This window comes from Ylistrum balloti, unplaced genomic scaffold (assembly GCF_031769215.1).
Source record: "Ylistrum balloti isolate Yb309-2 unplaced genomic scaffold, AGI_CSIRO_Ybal_v1 Utg370818, whole genome shotgun sequence".
NCBI classification, from domain to species: domain Eukaryota; kingdom Metazoa; phylum Mollusca; class Bivalvia; order Pectinida; family Pectinidae; genus Ylistrum; species Ylistrum balloti.
Window position 1 is genome coordinate 68,682 of NW_026782473.1, and position 16,785 is coordinate 85,466.

Consider the following 16,785-nt stretch of genomic DNA (forward strand, 5'->3'; position numbering starts at 1 on the left):
CACTGAGTGTGAAACTTGATTTACACTTCCCTGTTTTAATTCCTATGGGAGGATTTTTTATTTAATTTAAACATATTTTATTTGTCAATCAACAAAAAGGATTGGGCACAAGTTATCGCAACTTAAAAACGCCTTCTCCATAAGATTTCATTATACACAAATGGCATGACAACAATAACATTTACAAAAGTATACATATATGAGTATAGAAAATAAGTGAAGAAAGGAATGGGGGAGAAAGGAAGAAAAGGGAGGGTTCGAGCCTCGCTGTAATATTTAAATATCCTTAATGTCGTCTCATTCTAGAGACAACCTTAATTCCAAATTGGTTATCTCACCAACTGAAATCTTGAAAGGCCGTAATTGTGGATTAAATGATAGTTAGATAAATAAAATCTATATGGAAACTAGCACCAAAACAGTACATTTTGATCTTATTTTATGTTCTGTCATTTCGACAGACAATTGTTAAAATAACAATAGCACAACAGAAAAAATCATTTTGTACACACATTTATTTTCATATTCAACAGGTTTGATCCCTTTCTCACACTACTTACATTGTAGTAACAATAATCCAAGCAGTAACGAATACCCATGTAGAGTTTAACAAAAAAACATTGGAAAGCACGTACACACATGGCAATGTTGACAATATTACAGATAGCATCAGGATACGACGTAAAGCAAAAACAAGCAATATGGGAGAGCATTATGTTGTATAATGTTAGGGTCCAATGATTCCGGGCACTTTGTTATGTCTATTTATTAATGAACTATAATATCAATACATCTTAACTTCATCCATTTTAAACAGATGTTTTATGTCCTACGAACAGACATCAATTTGTTGTCACAGAGGTAAAACGAAGCAAGCATACCTATATCTAGGTCCATACATGTACATGAATTTCCAAAAAGTAATTATTTTTTTAAACCTTCAACTACAGGTCTGTGATAAGGAAGAGTGAGAGGTGCTGACTTTCCACGAATTTATCTTCGTCTTGGTCGGGATTGATAGCCAGAATTCTTCCCTATGTAAAAAGAAAAGTCAATTACAGTAGCATGATAGTAATAAATAATAAGTCATACCTCGAATATATACTCAACTTGCATGTTTCCATTCATTTCGTGTAAATCTTCATTGCTGCCGATCTCTTAAGTTTACATGTTCTAGGTTTACCAGAACAAGACTTGAGAAAGTACCGTTCTGTTAATTTCATCCAGCACTTCTTGAATGCCAACGCATGCAGAGGCTGCGAAATTACTTTTTTTATGTATGCAGGACGACAAAAGTTAATTCGCCGTTCGATAGTCAAAATATCTCAGACAGGCGATTATATAGACCTATAACTACAGAAGTGTGTTTAGGCTGACCTGAACGCCTAAACATATGGCGACATTTGTCAGAAGATTTACGGTAAAGAAGAGATTCAAAACACATATTTAATACATATCTAATCTAGATTGCTCTACTCATTAGATATTTACGAAAATATCGATTAAGAAAGAACTAATATATGAAATCTATAACAGTACAATCACATTCCAGAATCTGTATTATCTTGAATAAAAACGTTAAAAGTTAACGTTTTGCATTATTGGGTTAATCAGTTAGTACAGCTTCTCATCCAGATCTCAACATTTCTGTCGATCAGTTTTAATCCCCTCTATCACCTTATAGGTATAAAGACATTTAGACATGTAGCATTTCTGAGGAGACCTAGAGTGAAATAGCTGTATGATGTAGCATTCCTGAGGAGACCAAGAGTGAAATAGCTGTATGATGTAGCATTCCTGAGGAGACCTAGAGTGAAATAGCTGTATGATGTAGCATTTCTGAGGAGACCTAGTGAAATAGCTGTATGATGCATTTTGATTCATTATTTGACTTCACTGTTTCTAATTCTAAATTTGTACTAAAGCTGCAATACACTTGTGTGTCTTTTTTTATAATTTTACAAAAAAATCTTTAAAATTAGTTGGAAGTGAATAACAGTAAGTGTTATTGTCAACAAGCATCTATATTTAGGACTTTCAAACTGATATGTTTCTGTTAAAAAGAATGACTTCAAAAAGGTTTCAAAAGTTTACTTTAGATTAACAATTTTTCACATTATCAGTAAAATCAAATGATGGAGGTAGAGGTGTTAAAATATATGTAATATAATGATGGTTGGTTTGTGATAATTTTAAGCATACTGTTGTAAATAACATCAACATGACCTGATTTACAGATCAAGAGAATTTTTTACATGAAATCACCATTCAATAGTGAAACTCTATACTGTGTCAATTTGTTCACATAAATTTGTGTATTTCCTAATACCTGTTATATGTTTATTAGGCACAAAGTACATCAATCAAATATTTAGGTCAATAAGGAATATTAAATACTGAATTTGGATAGTGCTGTCTTCCTGTCACTAGGCTGTATTTTGGGGTTATCATTTTAAATACATGCAGAGAAATGCTTGATTGTTACAGATTAAATTGTTGTGTAGTGAAACAGAATGGTAGAAAATAATGCAGAGGTAATAACAATAACTAAAATTTAAACTTTTAATTGACAACAATTACCTTTGGTAAAAATATTTTAAACAACAGATGCTTACTTTGACATAACCTTTTACCAGAAGGTATTTAACACTGACTTTTCGTTTTTCTAGTATGAGAGAAGGGTTTTATTTTCCAGATCTGCTCAGTAACTTGTAAGGACTTTCAGATCTCTGATCTATTTGTTAGACCAGGTGTTTATAAATCTGTTTTGCTTATAACATATTACCTCTTACATTCATCACACTATTTCATCCAATGAGACAGTTGCTCATCTATTTGATCAGTGGAAATACCGACCAAGTATTGTTACACAATCTCAGAGAAAAATAATAAAAGGCCAATAGACTGATAGATAAACAACGACAACTGATTTAACTACCTTTTCCATGCACCAGGGTCCTTTCAAAAACAAAACAAAAATGTGCATTGATAGATAATGTAAAATGAGTGTACTACTACAAGTGTTTTGAGTTCAGCTATACACTAACACTGTACAGTATTATAAGGTGCTGAGCCATTTGCCGTTAAACATTTTTTATTAGACTGCATTGACATTCTGTCTACTCGAGAAATTCTAAAATTTTAGTTAATCTGAAAGATATAAGTCTACATCATAGAACATAACTTACCATTTTAATCTTTTGTGGTAATATAACCATTTAAGATTTTTAGCATTTGTCTTTTACCTTTTAGTTTGTTTGATGTTATTTCCTTTTTGGATCAATGTGTGTTTCACCAGTGGATGGCCTTAATGACCTTTTATGTGTTGACGGGCCGTTAAGAAAATAATAATAGTAACATACAGTATTACGTAGACTTGAAAACTATACAATCTTGTGTACTGCAATTAATTAACATAACCAATATACATTGCATGCAGCTGTCTAAAGACAATCATTGGTGGATGAGGAATTCAAAGGGAGACTATTTGTTTCAATGCATTAAAATGTCTCAGATTTGTAAGTTTATTATCAAACTATTTTAAAATATCACGTTTTAGCTATTACAAGTCATCTACAACAATCAATCTTAAAAGAACCCATATTCTACAGAGTGAAGTTCAAGTACACAACATACAAATCTGTACCCAACAGTAGTAGAGAATTCCAACAATCTAAGCACAGGGACTTGGCATCAATCGTCAACCCATGATCCTTATATTATGACTGGGTTGGGAATTGATGCCAAGCATCTATGAATCTGATTAACAAACCATTCTCTACATAACATATAAAAAATGGGGTAATTTTTTTTCTGAACAATGTAATAAAGGAAATGAAAATTATAAGAGAGCTTGCAAAAAACTTGTCATTTAACACCTCTGTTTGGCAGTGAAGCAACATCAGTGATTAGAGTTCTATTAGAAAAAATATTTATAAACCCAGTCTAACAGTGTATTAAAGCTTGATCAAGTTTATGCCTGCCAAATTAATATATATCTTTGTACTGGTAATTCTAAATGAAAAAGTAAGAGTTGGAAACATTAAATTGGTATGTTAAAATATTACAATTTTGAAAATACAACTTCAATTTGTATTTCCGAGCTGATGGTACTAAAGATTTTAATGTCATTAGTTGTCATGGTTTCATATGTAGCTTCACTTTCGATGATTTATTTCACTTTTAATTTTACATCATTGCCACATCAATGCTATTGACATCAAATCTGAAAGTCAGCTGATATGGAAACTATTCTTAATTAAAAAACATTGACGTTTTTATTGTATAAAGTATACAAAGAAATCACTGAAATGTCTACTGTTTGATGGTTTTCTTCTTGACAAGATAAAACAAACAAGAGGCCCATGGGCCTTAACGGTCATCTGACATAAAATACAAGATTTCAAACTTTAAACTTGAGAAGAAGTCGAAAATGTATTTTCAAGATGGAGGCCATGCTGGATTTCAGACCAACCCGAAATCAACAAACTTTGGTCAGGATCATGTCACGATCATTTCAGGTAAGTTTCAGCTCAATGAGACATGCAGAACTTGAGAAGAAGTTGAAAATGTTTATGACGGACGAAGTACGATGGACGCCGGACAAAAGGACAGATGACCTAAAAACTGCAAAAAGTGTGCAAATCGTTCCATCATATCATATATTCTGCATATTTCATGAATTCACCATCCCCATCATTTGTCAACCTTATGATCTATGTTAAAAGTAAAAACAGGCACAGGATCAATATGGGATATTACTTGTTACAACAACTGTAAAACTATCATCATATTAAGACATCTATTGTTATGTCTTGATTTTAGTCTGTATCACAAACAAAAACAAAAAATGCTTTAATTCAAACAAGGCAGTTTCCAAAAACAACAAAAAAAGACAACAAAACAAAGAAAAGAGAAACCAATTAGAAGCTCTACTGCGGCAGTCTTTATATTGTATATATGGAGTGTGACACTGTTGTTAATCAAGCTGGCTTAATACACAACATATGGAAAAAATGTAAATTTAGTTTAAAAATTTAATATATTGTGTACCTAACAAATGCTTGGATAAAGTTGGAATTATTAAAAGTATCTTCAAACATTTGTGAATATACATCAGTATAAATTGACAAGAAGTCTCTGTCATTAGAGAACTACATATTAAAATCTTATGTTTGTTGACATTTACAGATGCATCAAGCAATGATGCCACCATTCTGTTGAACAAATAAACATGTCATTCAAGCTAGAATATTCCCTGCCTTCCACTTTCAATTTTCTAGGTATGGTATACAAAAATCTTTCTAACCTTAAAGTGCAGATAGGTCAGTCAAATTTGGCACCCCCTATATTCCATATTACATCCCTAGTTACATCACTTGTAGTTTCTCGACTTCGCTTATCTTCCTTACCAGCTCTGAACTAATCCTAAGTAGCTGATATGTAAAATAAAGATCAAATTCTTCCCTCAACAAGCATTTGGAAGGATCCCCCCAAGTTGAATCACTTGTGCAATTAATATCCCTGCAGCACTATTCAATTTCTATGATTTGGACTATGTGGTTCTTCTTCACTGAAGAGATGGAGCCTATTTCAGTAAAACTTCGTTGAGCAGGGATTATAACAAAATGACTACTGTATATAACACTACTTGGGGGAAAAATAACCTTCTGTTCCAAATGTTACAGCTATTTAGTATTGGACTAAAACAGATGTGTATGTGTCTATCTATATCAATAAATATATGCATGTTATGTACCTAATATAGAGTAACAGCACTATAAAAATACACATGTAGAACTGTCTATTCCGTAACAAGAGACAGTCACCCGAGTTCAAGAAGCAATGAGTTTTCTCTGAGTGGTCAAATTTCTATCAAAACTAAAACCTGGATGCCAGAACTGATTTGCATAGGGCACTCAGATAAGAGTGGTGACCATAAGGATGTAGTGTTTTGTTTGGTGTTGGAACTAGTTTTTCAAATGGGTATGCCTACAAGTATACCAAAAATTTGTAGTATTGATAACAAATGGCAATCATACTCCTGTAGTGATAACCTCTGTCCTTTGACCTAGTGACCCTTGAAATTGGTCAAAATAATGTTTGCATCAGTCCACACAACATCCAAATGCATACACCTTTACAATAAGTTGGTTTTCGAGAAAATCATCAGTTTCACTTCTTAGTGCTGATGACCTTTAACCTTGTGTAGCAAATCTTTGCATCATTTCCTAAAACTTCTAAATGTATATGCCAGTACCAAATGTGCAAGGTTTTCAAGAAATTTAAATTTCATTGATGTTTCAGTACTTGGCTCCATCCTGAAAATTGACCCACGATACATTCAGAGTCAAAATGTTGCAATTTTGTTCGAGCTACTCATTGAAATTACAACCTAAGCGAACACTTATTTCAATTACGTCTCTCAGAAGAAAAGATTTCTTAAAATAACAAGAATTATTTACTGTTTCGATGCTCATACAGGTATTGATGCTATTGTCCACGTGTGGTATGAATTGGACAAATGGTTCTTAAGAAGAAGCTGAGAATAAGAAAAGTAAATGTACAATGCAAGAGGACAGACAAAAGGAGATAGCAACAGGTCACTATGAGACTTCGTTCAGGTGACCTAAGAATCCAACGGTCATTTTAGAGAAGAAATTGTTAAAATTTTATATTGTTGAAATTACAGAAACACTGCTGGTAGCTACATACAATGTAAATTAAATAGAAAATGCACTTCAAACCATTGTAATAAGCATTCAATACATAATAAAATTACCAGCTATGACAACACTTAGCTAAGATGTACACATCACATGCTCTGGTTTTAACAGAACTTCAATTATTCAAAGTCCAATCATACCAGGTGTATTATATAACACTGCCTGCTTTTTGACACCATGATCAACCAAGAAATAGCAAATGAAGAATTTCGAGTGATGTTAAAGATATACCATCTGTCACTATGATACAATGATTTGGGCCCATCATACACTTTCCAAAGAAAAAGACCAATTGCCTGCCAAAGCCAGATGTGGAGATCTTGAGGAGTTTACCTAGTATCAGGAGACAGAAATAATTTGCATGCACTTTCAATTAGAGTGATCATCACACCTGGAAAGCTATAATCCAAATACTGTATCTTCAATAAAGTAGCTCTATATAATGTTGAAGCTTGACTGGCTAGAAGGAATGCAAAGTTCCATGGAAAAGATTGATTGTGTTCAATTAAAAAATAACAGAAAAAGGCATTGGGATTTTAAAGGTCTACCTCCTTTTTACAAACTTAAATATATTTCTATATAAAGATAAGATAATAACAAACATGTTTATGCATATAAAGCTTCTCTTTTTAAGTATATTGGATAATTTAGCTTATAACCATTTTAAAAAGATTTGCTTTTCTTATTTTTGTGAACAAATATTGTGAATAATAGGAGCCGTATAAAACAGAAATATTCCCTTAAACAGTCTACTACTCTCTCACTCATAAATATTTAAGTTTCATGTAGTCCACTCCCAAGTAATATGTGATTGTGCAACCGCTCTCAACCAAATTGCCAAAAAACATACAAGTACTTTGTATGATTGATAGATATTTTAAAAGTAAGCTAATCTTATATCAATCATAGCAGTTTATAGCAATAAATATTTATTGGATACTGCAATAGGTAGAAAAGATCCCAAAGTCTAGAAAGAATCAAGAAGGAAGTCACTCTTAACATGTATTTTCATATGGTCTAATTTAATATATGAAAAAAGAAAGAAAATAAAGATCAGATAGTAACAAAAATCTTTTTAAACATTTTAAACATGCAAAAACACTTATCACTCTAACATTCTAAACATCAACAAACATATTTTCACTGTTAACAATGGATTCAATGTCTGCTGTTTTTTCTGTTTTTACTATTTTGAGTCTGTCGTGTTCGATCTTGCGAGGGTTGCGACATCCCTTGCACTTGCAGCCTATACATGGTAGTCTGTTGATATAGCATGGACAACGTTGACCGAGACAAGTGAGACGACTATTTGTTCCGCCACGACCACATTTACATGTCTTCAAATCCTTTTGCTCATGATCACTGCTTGGGCCTAGTGTTTGCCTGCGAGTATCTGGCTCTAGCAACTGAGAGTTGTCTCCCCTAGATCCCTGTGATCCAGAGGTGAGAATACTACTTTCAAATAATATAGATCTGTTGCTACAATCAAAATCACTGTCATGTTTTCTTTTAAGTGAACTATCAGGTTTTGAATCAGTACTAGTATCTGTGTCAGTTACATTCACCTCGATTGATTCATCACTTTGTGATGTAGAGTTTAACTGTAATTCTGAATCATGTTCTACTTTGTTACCAGGTGTGCTACAGCATGATACTTCAGGGTTGATATCCAATGTTGATTTGTCTTTAATAATACTACACATTAGTTTTGGTGAGTCCGATTTCTCTGTAGATGAATTATGACTTTGATCGGAACGTTTGACACATTTTGATGGTGACTTCGATTTTGATGAGCGCTTTGGTGATAAATTATGTTTTGTAAGTATGTCCAGGCTTGGTGGTAATGACGAGGATAATGTGAAATCATCCTCAAAGTCTAATGCTTCCTGTAAGATGGCGGTGAGACTGTTTGTTTCTCCATTAGGTGACCGTGCCTGGATGTGTAAATCTGTGCCTATAGGGGAGTCCGATATGTATTCACAGAGTTTCTTGAAACAAATCACTGCTAGTCGAAGCTGAGTATTCTCTTTAAATTCATCGTGATGCTTACACCAACTACACTGGGGTTTCAGCTTCATTTTACCACCTATACAAGCGAAGCAGACGAAATGTTGACATACATTATGCACGGGTCCCATCGGCCTTACGATCAGATTCCGACATACACAACACGATAAGGCCTGGCGAAGAAACGGTAAATATCGGTACAAATCACTCCAAGATTCGCGATCGGCAAAATCTGCCTGCATGACATAGCGACATGTGGTAAGATAGATATTTAGTGCATTCATTTCACTGAATTGTCGTGAATATTATCAACATGTATCTATCTAACCGCATAGTTTTCTATCGAATACTCGCTAAATGAACTTCCAGGTGCGCCATGTGTGTGTACATATTTTGTGACGTCATTATTTTGTGTTGTTTATCTATAGGGGAAATAACTCTTGGCTCGAAAATTCAAGTAGTCTAGTATGGGTCTGTGGTTGGGTTGAGGTAGGCGGGGCAAAAGCTTTGTTCTCAACAATTTATGTTATAGATGATACAATATTACTTTTTTCAGAAACAGTAAGTAGACTTACCTAGTTTGCTTTGTCAGTTCATGAAGATTGAAAGTCTTATGGAATATAGAAATGCTCCTTCCATCCAGACATATTGCATGTACAGATGTGATCAAAACAGGTATGAACTTCACACTGTGACTGCCTCAAACTGAAAACTCCTTGAACAATCATATGGAGTGTAACCCTGGTAAAATACTAGCCGCAATAGTAAGCCAGTGGTCCCGGGTTCGATTCCTAGCGGAGACGTTGAGATGGAAAATAACCTCTGTCACATGGAGGATTTAGAACATCGGTTCATTGTTATATCAGTACATAGTCAACCTTATTCACCTTATCTGACATTTATGTGTGCCCTAGGGCACCCAGGTGAAAACTTACCTGTTACAGGCAGGTATACCCTAATTAGGACAGGCATGGAACCTCCATCTGTATAGTACAGACTACTGATTATGTCACCACAGAATCAATCAAGTTCCCATTACATGGTATTCCATCACACTTTTCTTCACATACGAAAAAATTGATCCAATAAAAATGTAATTAAATTGTAATCACAATTTCACTGTAATCAATTACAATTACTATTACAAGTAATCGAAAATAAATCTTCTGTTACTTAACACTGTCAGTTACGTATTAATTGGTTATTGATTACAATCGATTATGATTACACAATTATAATTACCCCATGTTTGTTGCTTGGGCCTGTAGGGTAGGATATGTTTTTGATTAAAAAATGTTATGTCTGCTAAAATTTAACAAAGCACGTTAGAAAAATGTTGTTAACGGGACTAACTGGTGCTTTTTAAATATGCCCCTGCATCTCACACGGAACTCTTAATGCCACGTAGCCATTTTTGCTTGCCTTGTTCACGCATCTATCAAACCCTGGACGGATGATATTGGTTATCTTGATCAGTTGAGCGTCAGGCTAGTAAACCAGGAGTCCAGGGTTCGATTCCTAGCGGAGGCATTTGATTAATTAACGCCCTAATTAACATAACGAGTTGATGTGTCATACAAATTTGAAGTTGATCTTGGAAATATAAACTTGAATGCTGTATTTAAAACGTTATGGACCCATAAAAATGTATAATATTGTTATGACGTCATTGCGTTAATGAGATGATGAAGATCTTACGCTTATCAGTAATTACATTTTGATGATGTCAGAAAAAGGTGTCGATTTCGAATGAATCACATTTGGTTTCTTGTTTTTGTTTCATCGTCATCTTCGTAGGAATATCTGTCATTGTTCCTTGTAAAAACAACTTGTAGTGACATGGTTGTTTTTTTTAAATGCACTCTGTACTGTTGAAAACAATCACAAAACACGAATCCATACAGGGTTTAGAAACTGTGTAAGCGACGTTGTCATCGCAAGTTCTTTACTTGGACCCTTTAAGATTCATTCGGGATACTGTATCTGTATTAATAAGTCAATCGACTCATTGGTGTACTGTATCTGTATTAATAAGTCAATCGACTCATTGGGGTACTGTATCTGTATTAATAAGTCAATCGACTCATTGGGGTACTGTATCTGTATTAATAAGTCAATCGACTCATTGGTGTACTGTATCTGTATTAATAAGTCAATCGACTCATTGGGGTACTGTATCTGTATTAATAAGTCAATCGACTCATTGGGGTACTGTATCATAAGTATTCAATAAGTCAATCGACTCATTGGGGTACTGTTTCTGTATTAATAAGTCAATCGACTCATTGGGGTACTGTATCTGTATTAATAAGTCAATCGACTCATTGGGGTACTGGTTCTGTATTAATAAGTCAATCGACTTATTGAGACACTGGTTCTGTATGAATACCGGATAATAGTATCTTTTAGCTGTCAAAAATATCACTCTTTACATTCACCTTTCATTGTTTACATGACGGTATTAAATACTAGTTTCCAACATTCTAAAGCAGTCTAAGGAAAACAGACATATCAGACCGGTTATACATGCTGACATGATACATGTATATACATGTATATAAACAGTTGAAGCGTAAAGCGGAATTAGAAACGTGTCTAGAATTGTAATAAAGAAATAGCTGTTTTCTTTTCCCTCTCTCTGAGCTGGAATTTCATTGGAAAATGTTAATTGACGGGGAAAATCCCGTCGAAATTATTTCAATATATGCACCTGTCCTGCAGGTATTTATATAAAGGTAACCTTTTGTGTTTTTATAAGTTCTAACAGGTAAAAAAAAAGACAACCACCTATCATGAATTAGATGACCATTCTTTAGGGAAACATCTGTCATCATCACATGGAATAGATCTATAGAAGTAGTACATGTAAACGAAAAGGGATTTATAAAGGGAGTATTTGTCATTTTTACAAAACTTTCAACATGTGACTTGAAAGGTAAATTTTATAACTTTGCTGCGGTGTTAGGTAACATTGGTTACATCAATATTACGATAGGTTATTTTAAGTAATTTTAATGTGTTGCCTTACATTTTTGGTTTGATACAGGTATATATGTGAGCAGCATTTTAGGTTATGTCTGTGAATTATAGGTGTCCTCCACAGGGCTGGACATCGAAAATGTTTATCTCAATTTTGGTAAGCAACTACTTAAAGTAGGCAAATATTCGTGTAATATCATATATTTTGAACTTGGTCATTTACCTATGTTCAGGTACTGTACATGTGTTAGAAAATATAGAATCATTCAGTGTTGGTTGAAATTACTTGATTCTGAAAACTGAATAAAGCATATAATTCATCTGAAAAAGAAGACAGACACCTGTTTTAGCTGTATTAATTATGTAAATAATCAATTGTTTGATGATGCATGCTTAGGTCAATCAACTTTAAATTTGAAAAGCATATTACCATCTATTCGACAAAGAAGTTTTGACTAAGAACAACACAACTTGAGAGAATTATTGGAGTCTGCATCAAAATGATATTTATACAAGTATATTGTAGAATATTTTTTAGCTCCACAAAATATATCCCCAAGAATGTTAGAATTACTTCAATAAGATTATCTTCACATTCCTTAGCAATACAGACAGACGGGCATCGAAATGTCTATCGAGCTCAAGGATACTGAACAGCTTGTAAATTCAACTACCTACGCCGAGCTTGAATATCATCTCATTTTGATATGTGATACCTAGGAAGCCTACAAAAATTCGAGTCAATTGTGTGAGGCCAATGTACCATAACATTATTAACATAGTTGAGAAAATAGCAAATAAATACATTTGGTAGATAACCATATTATCACATTAAACCAAACCCACTTGTACTAGCAATCGTGTGCACATAAGAGCTGTCTAAATATTGAATACCACACAGAGATATCACTCAGTCTACTCAGTTTTTTTTTATAAAATATGGAGCCTCTACATGTTGTTTTTCATTTACACACTAAGTGCCACAAAGACATTTTGCTTTGAAAAGAATTATAAAATTTGTAATATCTGTAAAAATATAGTTCACTTACCATGTAGTAAACAACAGTTTGGTATTTATCTTTATCTTTTTTTTTTATTTGCGCTACGTATAAATATAATAATCGTCATTCATTAGACCTTATACGCCCTGACGGAACAGCTCAACAACTCCCGGATTTGCAAAATACGAGTGCAGTTGATGGAACCATTATTATCAACACAGCCACTATGACTCTTCGTTTATTCTTTCATGCTTAAAATCATGGACCAATAATTCAATGACAAAAATATTTATTATTTGAGCCATTTTCAGCGTAAACATATTTCATTGTCATATTAGACTGTCTAAAGGATTGGTCAGTGAGTTTTACAATCTTATATGTGACCTTTCCCTACAGACAGATATACAAATGTGAAAGAACATTAGTCACACGATTAAACATTAGAATGAGAAATATGGCTAAGATTAGACAATCATTTCTTTTCATGATTAGTACTACATATAGCTTAATTAGCTATAGATTATAGATTTATGAGAGAGAGAGAGAGAAGGGTGGGGGGAGAGAGGGGGGTGGGGGAGGAGTGAGTAAGAGAGAGAGAGAGAGAGAGAGAGGGGTGGGGGCGTCCTTGTCAGGATTGCTCACGGATGCTTTTGATTATTTTATTCGTTTTTCATTTTATCTGCATCATTGTTCACTTTTTTTATAGCGTTAGTCTCATTTTATGCTGATATTGTTGTTGGGATCACTATACTTATATATAAAAAGAAATATTTCACATTGTATCTATATTGATCTAATAACAATCAATAGAATAGACTATTGTTTTAAAGATCCTAAAATAATGTTGTGAATAATATCGCTGTGTATCTACTCAAACTACCCATAATTAAAAAGAAATTTTACGTTTAAAAATGACGATATCCGAACCATCTAGATCTCTTAATTTTATAGATCTAACCAAATGCCAGTGTGACACACTATGAACTATTAACTATAACTATCTGTCGTCTATACCAATCCTTCCTCTCTTTACACCTGTTTACTTTGCTGTTCAGAAGTCACTTGCGTTAAGGTTATGGGAATTGTGTTTATATTAATAATAAAACTGGCTATGTAACCACTATCCTTTTCTATATCGATTTTTTGCTGTTGATTTTCGACATGAGAGATTCATCTTAGATGCAATCATTGTCTTTCCATGTGGAACTCGGACAATTTTACTCCGAAAAAAATATGTGGAACTCGGACAATTTTACTCCGAAAAAAATATGTGGAGCTCGGAAGATGTGAATTTTCTTGGTATGCGGTCACCGTTGGAAAATATTGTGTATACTGTGAATGTCGGCTACTTCAGTTTACTCCTAATTCAAAACGTTTTGATCGGTAATTAAACAGTATGGTAGAATGAAAATATAAAAGAATAATTGTAGTATTGAAACAAAATCAAAAGTTTGAGAATTTGAAATCTCGGGTGTAGTTTCCAGTCTTTAAAGACAGGATGCCAGCTGAAGTTTCACTAAAATTAAAAATGATATTATGTATACGTACCTACATGCACACAATATTTACAGCATATTAATTTCATAGTATGTTAAGCCCAGTCCAATGACTTTTGTTGTTAGCAAAGATAATTTATCATTGACTGGAAAATTTCTCTGAAGTTTCTGAAATTCAACATAACAGTGACTAAAGATGGTTTTTGCTAGCCTCTGCAATAGATTGTAAATATTTGAAATTGAAGTTACTAAATCTTCTTTTGGATATCAGTCTTCTCATGAAATTAAATCACAGATAATATGTACATGTACCAATAGACGCCATTCCTCCACTCTTGGACTTTGTAAGCTATTAACCACTTTGATATTTGTGTCGCAATAAAATATGCTGAAATCAGATCTGGGTATTGTTTTGATACTTTTTACAAAAAGAATCGAATTTTATAGCGAGAAACACGACAGTTTAATTTGAATGGTTGTTTCATGAATGCTATTATATTGAGAGATATATATACTGAACATCTATACTGTTAAACAATATACTGATATACTCACTCTTACAGTTTACGCACTTTCAGTATATTATTTAACAATTTATATAATATTTTGATCATGTGAAGGAACCGTCTGGCAATCAGCACAGTGATATATCCTGGCACTATTCCTCGCTAGTGACTTACCGACATGTAATGAGATATTAAGTACAAAATCAGACGAAACAAGATTTGATCGCTCTATAATCGCCTATAGCTATGTAAATAAAGTTTTCGTAAGATGGAATTGTATAAAAGTTGGGGTTTAAATATGAATATTGAAATTAGCAAAATATGCAGATAAAAACAAGAAAATAAAATGTACTGTACCTTTCATTCTCATCCAATGTCATGAAATATATGAAAAAAATGAAGGACAAATATATGTGCATACTGATGATACACGCAAATCTTTCAAAATGTACTTTAAGACCGGTCTCCTGCTACACTGAACCACGTTTTCTAGATTCAGATTTGTAATGAAAATACTACCACTAAGGTATCATACAGATCTAACATCAGAACGCAGAATGGACCTTTCGTCAAGTTTGACTTTTCCCTTTAAGTGAAAGTTACATTGAAGGACTTTAGAGAATGGTTTTCTACCTTTTTTATAATTCATACTTTAAATGACAAAGACTGATTTGCGTAATACAGTTTATATTACGACAGTTATCTGTTATAAGATCTATTTTCCTTAATGTAGATTGGCCATGTTTCAAACACGAAGTCTCTCGTTCCACACTCCTGCCGGGCGATCAAACTCCACGTTAGTTCTTTGCGTAGTTTGTATTGAGATAACGGATTAAAAGAATTTCACGGATGGTATTATAGTTTAATATGTACCACAATATCCAACGTAATGAAGTACGATTCTCTCAAAACCATCGTGAGACTGTGCTTAAATTTTACATTAGAGTCGACATTAGAGCTACTGCTGCTTAGATTTAAATATGATAAAAGTAAATACTTTTCAAATTATTAGAATATTAATCTACTAAAACTAAGACCAAATTAAAATGTAATAAAAACTTTATCATGTATTGACGAGACATAACAAGAATAGCATCGCTAAGGCAAGATGTTTCACTTGTGTGTGGTTCTTCCGCTTAATCAACGACATTCAATATGTTTATCTAGAGTCACTTCCTACAATGTCCCTTTTCTGAAAAGTAAAAACACACATGTAAGGTGTTGTATCGATAATAACCCGTTTTGAAATAAACAATGCTGAATTCTCAATAAATTCTGACTACCCTATCCCAGCTCTTGACAACGTCCATACGATTGTATTGAAGACGGTAGACTAAACCACCGAAAAATATCCTATCTCTTGTTGAATTGTGAACATTTTAGTACATATAGTGTGTATAATTAACATATCTGAATATGAAGCAAACATGACGTTTTAGAACCAGGATAGTGTGTCTCTACAAGTAGGATACTAACTATTTTAGTAAATAGAAGTAAAACAAAAACACATCATTCCATATTTCACAATGTGTGGTCGATTCATGCCGTCTTCTCTAGTCATTTCATGTTTTAATGAAAAAAAAGTGGAATTATTTCTCGTAGAAAATTATAATTCCTATCGAAATATGGTGAATAACTACGCTAGTTAAAATTAATAATCTAGTTTTCCTGATATTCAGTTAGCTGTATGTAAGTGAACTTTACATTTCGGTCATCGTGACAGAATCATCACGAGGTCATGCTACTAGTGACAGATGTCTATCCCACAGACTTGTATTAGTAATTTCACAAGTAACCCTCTCCTGTTCAGCATAAACACAGGACAAATTAAGTGTTATTCAATCTGTTTAATTACTTTGGCGATAAGCCAATCTCACCGTTTTAGAACACCAATATTAGAATAGTGATGGATAACTCGTTAACGGCACTGACAAGAAAGAACCAAAAGACAAATATTTGACCCGTCTATTTATCTAGCCTATTCACACATGATAAAAACCAATAAATAGACCATGTTTAACACTCGAGGTTTGGGGATGAACTACAGAACAGTGACCCCAAAAAAGATGTA

At 33.4% G+C, this 16,785-nt stretch overlaps 1 protein-coding gene across 1 annotated transcript; it reads right to left on the reverse strand.

Annotated features, from left to right (window-relative positions):
- Positions 1-7,843: 7,843 nt before the first annotated feature.
- Positions 7,844-9,065, reverse strand: LOC132558742 (E3 ubiquitin-protein ligase MSL2-like). The gene has a single exon (XM_060223338.1). The coding sequence runs from the start codon at positions 9,014-9,016 to the stop codon at positions 7,844-7,846; it is 1,173 nt and encodes a 390-aa protein (XP_060079321.1). The 5' UTR covers positions 9,017-9,065.
- Between the last annotated feature and the right edge of the window lie 7,720 nt (positions 9,066-16,785).

Bases quoted from the DNA above. Each gene is read 5' to 3' on its own strand.
- LOC132558742 (XM_060223338.1), bottom strand. From the start codon at position 9,016: ATGAATGCACTAAATATCTATCTTACCACATGTCGCTATGTCATGCAG.